The 8,894-nt window shown below is 30.5% G+C and overlaps 1 protein-coding gene across 1 annotated transcript; it reads right to left on the minus strand.

Moving 5' to 3' along the window:
- Positions 1–3,333: 3,333 nt before the first annotated feature.
- On the minus strand, positions 3,334–6,244 carry LOC106714591. Its single transcript, XM_014507665.2, has 3 exons — positions 6,114–6,244; positions 5,600–5,725; positions 3,334–3,727 (listed from the first exon to the last, which is right to left on the minus strand). The coding sequence occupies exons 1-3, from the start codon at positions 6,153–6,155 to the stop codon at positions 3,572–3,574; spliced, it is 324 nt and encodes a 107-aa protein (XP_014363151.1). The 5' UTR covers positions 6,156–6,244; the 3' UTR covers positions 3,334–3,571.
- Between the last annotated feature and the right edge of the window lie 2,650 nt (positions 6,245–8,894).

An 8,894-nucleotide genomic window follows, 5' to 3' on the forward strand; every position in this document is an offset into this window, starting at 1 on the left:
CCAGTCCAATATATTTGTAACACATTAACCGCTGTAACAACGAGTGTGTCCGTCTCCTTGCATTCCAGACGCCTTTATATTTCTATTTGTTAAGTACAAAAGAATAAATGATATATTAAACTAAATTATTTTTGTTTTATTTATTGATATGTTCCTCAAAATTCCGCTACTTTTTTACTTGAATTAAAATATATAAACTAGTTTTTTTTACGAGAATGTGATTGATTATGTTTTTAAACAAGTATTTAGACAATGAAAACACAGATAAACCAATCGTTTAAAGAAGTTTGAATAAAGGTAAGGGATTCTATGAAAAAGAATTGACTGTAAAATATTTTTTATTTGATAAATCATAACGAAGACATCACAACTCACAAATTGTGTATTTCTAATTTTACATTAAAATAAAATGTGTAATAAAAATATATATTTCGGTTAAATCGGTGATTATTTTGATGGAAAATATTCAGATTATAATTATATAATAGCTATTTAAAGATAGGAATAGAGTGCAGTATTGTCTTTATTGGACATTCAAAGTTTCTAATGAAATTTGAAAATAATTTCAACTACAAAAATGAGCAATAACATTTTATAACTATTTAATAAATAATAATAATAATACAAGTTTATAAAATCCTTACAAATTTTGAGAAAATCACGACATATAAGAGAAGTGAAACCGTCATATTGATTCAAAATAACCAACTTATATGGAAAATTTTACATCTACCCACAAAATACAGTATACAGTTAGTTTAAAATTATACAAATAGCACCGTAGATGTAAAATAAAGTCGATTTTTAGACAGAAATAGCGATTTGTGTAATAAATATGTGATTGTCCTTTGTCGTGTCCTTTCAAAACATTGAGAAAGGAACACAAAATACAAATAGACAAGTGCATAAATTTAGAACTACCCAACAATTTTCGTGCTCACTTTTAATTGATTTTACATTTAAATATTTGAATATTCATATTTAGAATTTAATAGTAAGTACTACAAGTTTTATACTATAGAGCATTATACTAAAAGTACAGTCACAAACACATTTAACTTTGACATAAAACATTAGAAATTCAACGTCAAAGTTTAGGAACACTAGTGTAAAAATTATATCAAAAATCATTAAGGGCATCACAACTAATCTAGTCTAGATAAATCAGGTATACTTGGTAATTTAGAAATTACGACTTAACATAGTTTCAGACATGTATTTTCCTTACTACTAATGTGAACTACGTACAAATAAGACGAAGGACCATCACAAAAGGAATAACATCAGAAAATAATCATTATCCGTGCCGGAGGACTGTTTGTAGTCATTTTCCATTTCCCATCCCTTCCTAGTAAAAATAGAACGGGATGGGTTATTTGGAAGGGGCGGGACGTCTTAGAAGAGAAATTATTTACGTCCCCTACGGTCCATTTAAGGTAGAGAGTGCTTTGACAATTTGTTGAAGTTATTTATAGGCAGCATTCGCTTCGCTTTTTTAACGAAATTACTATATGCTATAAGAAAACATTAATATATCAAATTTATATTTCTTAAAATAAATCATATAGTATGTTGGCGACGTAGTTACCAACGCATGTTACACGTGCCGCCCTTGAACTCGCATCGCGACACGTTTAACATTTCAAAGAATTATCGTCGGTTCAATGTTTATCTTGTGTCGCCAAAGCGGGCCGCTAAAGGGCGGGTTTCTTTGTAAATCCTTTATCAACCGACACCGAAAGACGCGGCGTTGTTTTAACTTAAGCCCGCTAAAGAACGGTGCGGCACAGTGTTACGTTTGTTGGAGCCGCGGCGAACTTAGTATAAATAGCTATTGTAAATTGTCAAAATTGTCCAATCGTTTGGGAGAAATAAAGGCGCTAGCATCTCCGATCAAGAAGAACTTTCATTTAATACAGTCCACTACATAGTAATTAAACAAAATTCATGTATATATGTTTGAAATGAAAAACAAGATGGCCTCCGTCTTATTTCCCGCCAAATGAGTGCTTACGTTAACATGCAATACGATATGTGCGATTAAAAATTTTACTATAAATTTACTTTAAAGCGTAACAATCTACAAATAAAAAAAAATAAATGCAATACACTACGTAAAGTATACGAATAGTGTTTTAATATTAAATTAATATAAGTAATAGCCTCAAAATGGTGAAGCGTCTAAAACATATAAACAAAACCTGCTACAAATTTTTTGCAATGTTTCTAACAAAATAACAATGAAAAAAATTGTCATTAAGAGGTTTTATTTCCGCATACGATGGCTGAAATTGTCTACGTGAATTCATCAAAGAATAAGTACGATAATGTTTTTTTGTCTTTTGATTTTAAATCCAAAAAATTCAATATCTAATTGTAATTAACATGCAAAATAATTAAGATCTAGAAATACTATACATTATAAACTGAGATAAAGTATTGTATCTATTTGTTATATTTATAAAAATTAATTTAATTTATTCACTACACATTTTAGTACTCGACTGTACTCGTAAATTCGATCTACATCCAACAGAATGAGAATTGACTTATCTAACAATTTATATTGCTGATTATTTTTATTTTGAACCATAAATATTAAATGAAAAAGATTATTTTTCATTGAATAGTTCTTTAAAATTTTAATTCTAATAAATTAACAGACATCTGAAATAATTAATATAGTGTAATGATTTCTTGTGTGTCAATCTTGTGACAATTAGTGTCTCTGAGTACGAAGGTTAAGTATTTGTGCGAAACTCTACGAATAAATAATAAATTTAAAAAAAACTGTATCGGATTCCAACATGTTTCAAACATTATTAGCACCAACTTACAATTTGTTAAATTCTAGACAAACGATTAATTCAATTAACGCTTTAATGTACTATTACAATAATAACTAAACTATACAGTCAGATGTGCTGAGACGACTAGTTCTTAATCTAGACTTTAGAAAGCCCTAGAGACTAGTGTTAGTTTACAAAGTAGCATATATTTATTTTTTATATTAGATTCTGCCAAGAATTTTTTTTAATCTATATTATTTCTGATTCTAATAATGTTTATAGAAAACAGAAGTTTGACTCCTTCTTTTTTGGCACTAAAATTGGTGCAAAATTTCCTCTATTTTAAGTAAAAATGGCACCAACCCAAAATAACTACATCGTATTTAATTTTACACAATTTACAATTATTCGTTGTTTCAATACATTTTAAACTTAGTCTCCAGCTAAGTTAGATTAAGTTCATAAATATTTATCATAACAAACATGTTAAATATTAAATAAACCTTATCAAAAACAAGGAATCGAAAAACGATAAAATTGTCTATGTACGTATACAGCTAGTATAGTAATATTCAAATTTAATGGCTTACAATTTCGAATTACATGTTGCGAGAGACGCGACCTATAACAACCGCCACAAACATATCGTTAATAAACAAGCGTTACCATGGCAACGAGCGTTGCTATGGATACGCAGCAGGTACCGAGGAGACAAAATCACGTGAACAAAGGATGAAAACTAGAGAAGACAGGCATTTTATAGGCACCGGTATTGCCCGTGGCTAGCGTGTCGGGTCCGCAGCGGCGATGCGCTGCCGCAGTCGTGCAAACTTGCCGTGCACTAGGCGCAGCTGCGCGCGCAGTCGCGATGACAGCTCGCGCTGCAGCGCCTGCACCTCCACCAGCTCACGCCGCAGCTGCTGATACTCTGAACGAACCTATATGGACACAACAATCAGTATACTTTGTTTTATAACAATATAACCCATTCCAACTGAAAGCTGAAACTGTAAACATATAAACGTCAAATTCCATACATGGCGGCCATTACACTATTTTATATTTTCCTTTAAAATTGTTATTTTTGTGACATAGATTGAAGTGAAATTGTACCATAAATTAACCTTATAAATAATAATATGACAAAGAATACTATTCTACAAATATTTCGAAATTTAAATGTTTTAGGTCATATAATGTTCTATATCCATTGTTTACAATATTTAGGCTTTCATTTGGAACAAATAATAATTTTTTTCAACACTCCAAACATTCATACAGCAGTTTGACCGCAACCACAGGTTTTTTTAACACATGAAATACAAATACAATACAATTTCTTAGCAAACTGGTCATAGAGTATTTGACCAAGCGATCTGCTCCTAACTATCAATTATAATGAAATGAATATGGCAACACCTTTTGAAGTATATTATGAATCATGTGGTTGAAAAACAAAATAGGTCAAATTAAAAATGTAGGAAGCAACAATTTTTTGTGTCTGATACCATGAAATAAAGATAGCTTTTTTAAACAGATGTTTTTTCTGTCAAATAGTTCAATTTCAATGAATAGTCTTAAAAAAAAACTATCTTTTTAAATAAATTCTTACTCAGCTGGGTCATAGACAATATAAAATATTTTCAATAGTCTTTACCTACAATTTTGTTGACGCTGCATTAAAAAAAAACTAGTAATAAACATACCCTATGTTACTCATTGATAATGTAGTTTTCTAATGGAAAAAGAATTTTTGAAATCTGTCCAGTAGTTTTTGAGTTTATTTATTACATACAAAAAATATATATTATATTAGTATGTATAGATTACAACATACATAATGAATTTAATGTAAAAGACAGTTTATAATTTCTAATAAAAATTTATGTTTTTCTTACCATATAGCATTTTAGAAAGGTGTCTTTATTGACCAACATTAAATTAAGATGTTTATACACCACATGCCAACAGCCCAAGTTTAGGACATCTGATCACGTGGCTGTGAGTTCAAATCCCACTATTAAACTATTATCTTGAACCATATCCTAATACAAGGCAATATTTGCCGGAAAACCATTCCAAATCCGATTTGTAACAACAAGAAATAGATTAAATATTTATAATTTCAAATCATAACATATAACCCAGCTGGTATAAAAGACACAAGAAGTACAAAAATATTTTAAACACTCAAATTATAACATCAATAATATTTATTAAATTATGACAACCCTGCGACAAACGGGAATATGTACTGATGAAGCAATACCCTGTTTAGTAGGTTTTTATATGACAGCTTAAATTCTGTACCACATTTAAGCCAGTCTACTTCAATAAGCATGACAGCTTTATCTTGAGACTTTTCATTTTTTATAATAATGTAAAAAAAATAACAAACAGTCAGTAATTTTTACACAAATAAACTGATTTAGTTAAACACAACTCTGAATGTGGTCACAATTATTATAGTATTTAACTGAATGAAAAGCCCCAAGTTGTGAGCAACATGACACCTTGACATTAATATTTCTCTGACCTTTCATCAACCCTAAAACCACGGAGCTGAAAATAAAACATATTCTTTTAGATATACCTTAATGAAATCATTTTAAAATATCAATTTTTCACAAATAAGTCTCAAATGTAACTGAGACTATAAGATATTAATTTTTAAGTGTAAATTAATATCCATTTATTTTGATAACTGATTTAATGCAATTATTCTTTCAACCTAATATTCTTTAAAGCATTGTTCAGCTTTTTATAACATTAATATCATGTAATATAGTTTTCCTTTTACTAATACTTACCTCAGATACTGATTTGAGCAAATTCATAACACAGACTTCCTGGTTGTCGACTGGTTCAGCAAGTTGCTTCTCTACAGCATCCATTTTCCACTCCATCAGGTCCAATTGTTGGTCTGTGCATTTCACCTACATAATGTGTTTACCTTTAATATTTGCTTACACCTTATTTAACTATGAATAGTCCCGATGTTACAAGCCTTCACATTACAATTTCTTGGAGTAGATAAATCAGATGTTATGATCTTTTATAAAACAGTGCAGTCTATCATTTTTTATTAACGACGTGATTAAAATTAGAGTAAGAATAAATATGAAGAATCTGAATTTAGCCAAGATGAATAGAGTGTAGGTTTCCTCATTATCCAAAAATATTTCTCAATGGCATGCTTTTCTTAACACTCTTTACATTTCGCTTAACCGAAGTTATTTATATATATAGAAGTCGGCTCATTGACCTAAATAAGGTACCGTATGCCCTGCCTATGTTTACTTAAGAAAAATGATAAATTCTAACCGTTTCCTCCAACTCCTCCATCGTTACCTCTTTTTGAGTCATGTTTGTCACAAATTTTAATGTTTTTATTAATAAAATTCAAATAAATTATTAAAAAAGACTAGAAATAAAACGACCATTTTACAAGGAATTAAAATTGACTGAATTTGACATTGACATTTAAAGTGACATTTATGTACAAGTTTGGAAACTGTGACATAGTAATTAAAGAAAACTAATTTGATAAATAAAGCTTTTACGGTTTTTAAACACAGCTTACACCATCCTTACTATCTTACATATAAAATTTGTTGATTTGGTAATCTCAGAATATACCTATACATACTCCTTTGATAATTCTGACCTACTTGGCTTTTTATGTAGTATGTTTTAATTATTTTAAATAAGGAATGTCAGTATTATTTTCTTAAGATTGACGTATGTTATAATAAATTAATTCCGTTTATATTCTCAAATAAGTAAGATGTATAGTATTCAAAAATAACTGTTTAACTTTTATATACATATTTAATAATAATCTTGTATCAACTAAATTATATCCAATATGTTTGAGTTAGAATAAATGTTTTCCGAATCAGTCTTTATGTGTATATTTGGTTTGAGAGTGATCCCATCATCAACATCCACCATTTCAAGAGGTTATGGGCCCAGGACGCTTCCACATCCACCATTTCAAGAGGTTATGGGCCCAGGACGCTTCCACATCCGCCATTTCAAGAGGTTATGGGCCCAGAAATGCTGATATTTATATTTTTTGGAGCATTTTTCCTGTTTGGAGAGCAAGAATTAGTTGCAAACAAATTTTTCAAGATGGAGGAAGAGTGACAGTTGCAAACAAATTTGTCAAAGATCCATCTGCCATTTATTGACGGTGTTGAAAATGATGAATGCAGAGGCGGATGAAGTGATTTTTGAAGAAACGGTTGAAGAAGAGAAGAAGAGGTGACCATCGACGGTGTTGAAAAAGATGAGTGCAGCGGCGGATGACGTGTTTTGTGAAAAAATGGTTGAAGAAATGAAGATAGAATAGAGAGGGTGGCTGTTGATGTTGTTGAGTTGTAGTTGTTGTTGAGTTGTAGTTGTTGGAGTTGTTGTTGTTGTTGTTGTTGTTGTTGGAGTTGTTGTTGTTGTTGTTGGAGTTGTTGTTGTTGGAGTTGTTGTTGTTGGAGTTGTTGTTGTTGTTGTTGTTGGAGTTGTTGTTGTTGTCGGAGTTGTTGTTGTTGTTGTTGTTGTTGTTGTTGTTGTTGTTGGAGTTGTTGTTGTTGTTGTTGGAGTTGTTGTTGTTGTTGTTGGAGTTGTTGTTGTTATTGTTGGAGTTGTTGTTGTTATTGTTGGAGTTGTTGTTATTGTTGAGTTGTTGTTGTTGTTGAGTTGTTGTTGTTGGAGTTGTTGTTGTTGTTGGAGTTGTTGTTGTTGTTGGAGTTGTTGTTGTTGTTGGAGTTGTTGTTGTTGTTGGAGTTGTTGTTGTTGTTGGAGTTGTTGTTGTTGGAGTTGTTGTTGTTGTTGTTGTTGTTGTGTTGATGTTGTTGTTGTTGCAGAAAGTTGTTGATGTTGTTGTTGTTGCAGAAAGTGTTAGTGTAAGGGTTGTTGATGTTGATAATTTGGTGGAGTTAATAGATTCGGGCAGTGGAAGCGTGGGTGTGAATTGATTGAATTTATGTTATTGGAGGAAATTTCTATTCTGAATTTTTCATTTTTCTTTTGCTCAGTTTTGGACTTGTGGTTTGACTTTTAATACAAGGTCAAATATTTTACAGTCTAATATATATTTTAACGGAATTCAAATGAAATTTTTAAGAGAAACTTTTACAGAATTTTTAATATCTCCATCCTTTATAGTTTATTGTGTTTTTCTTGTGGTTTTAGAGTGTGGTTTTGTTAAGAGAATGTATTATTGTTTTTTTATTATTGGTGTTTTGTTGATAACTTTAAATATTTGGGTTTTTTGTATTTGTCTGTTGTTATGATGTATATTCTGAGATTAAGGGGGTGTGTTGATTTGGTAATCTCAGAATATACCTATACATACTCCTTTGATAATTCTGACCTACTTGGCTTTTTATGTAGTATGTTTTAATTATTTTAAATAAGGAATGTCAGTATTATTTTCTTAAGATTGACGTATGTTATAATAAATTAATTCCGTTTATATTCTCAAATAAGTAAGATGTATAGTATTCAAAAATAACTGTTTAACTTTTATATACATATTTAATAATAATCTTGTATCAACTAAATTATATCCAATATGTTTGAGTTAGAATAAATATTTTCCGAATCAGTCTTTATGTGTATATTTGGTTTGAGAGTGATCCCATCATCAACATCCACCATTTCAAGAAAATTCTCATTTCTCCATGTTAGTTACCATACTCCTCGGAAACGGCTTTATCGATTTTTATGAAAATTTATATGCATGTTCAGTAGGTCTCAGAATCGACTACTATTTTCCATACCACTAAATGATAAGGGTTGTTAAATTGGCAGAGATGTAAAACATACTCTGGAATAACACATAGGCTACTTATTGTTTTTTTTAACAGTGCGCAGACGAATTCACGGGCGACAGCTAGTAAAATATATTATTCATACTAATCTTATTAATGCGAAAGTAACTGTCTCGTTTTCAGGCCAAAACTACTGAACCAACTTAACAGAAATTTGGTACACCGAGTTTAGAGCATGGGAAACGACATAGGCTACTTTTTAACGCGAAAAATGGTACCAAAGACAAATTGATTTCAATCATAACCAGCAGCACTCTCGCATCTCGCAGTACTT

Source organism: Papilio machaon, chromosome 21 (genome assembly GCF_912999745.1).
Source record: "Papilio machaon chromosome 21, ilPapMach1.1, whole genome shotgun sequence".
Taxonomy (NCBI): Eukaryota; Metazoa; Arthropoda; class Insecta; order Lepidoptera; family Papilionidae; genus Papilio; species Papilio machaon.

Bases quoted from the DNA above. Each gene is read 5' to 3' on its own strand.
- LOC106714591 (XM_014507665.2), bottom strand. From the start codon at position 6,155: ATGACTCAAAAAGAGGTAACGATGGAGGAGTTGGAGGAAACG. The intron at 5,726-6,113 runs GTTAGAATTTAT...CACATTATGTAG, and splicing joins TGGAGGAGTTGGAGGAAACG to GTGAAATGCACAGACCAACA. The intron at 3,728-5,599 runs GTAAGTATTAGT...GTGTCCATATAG, and splicing joins TGCTCAAATCAGTATCTGAG to GTTCGTTCAGAGTATCAGCA.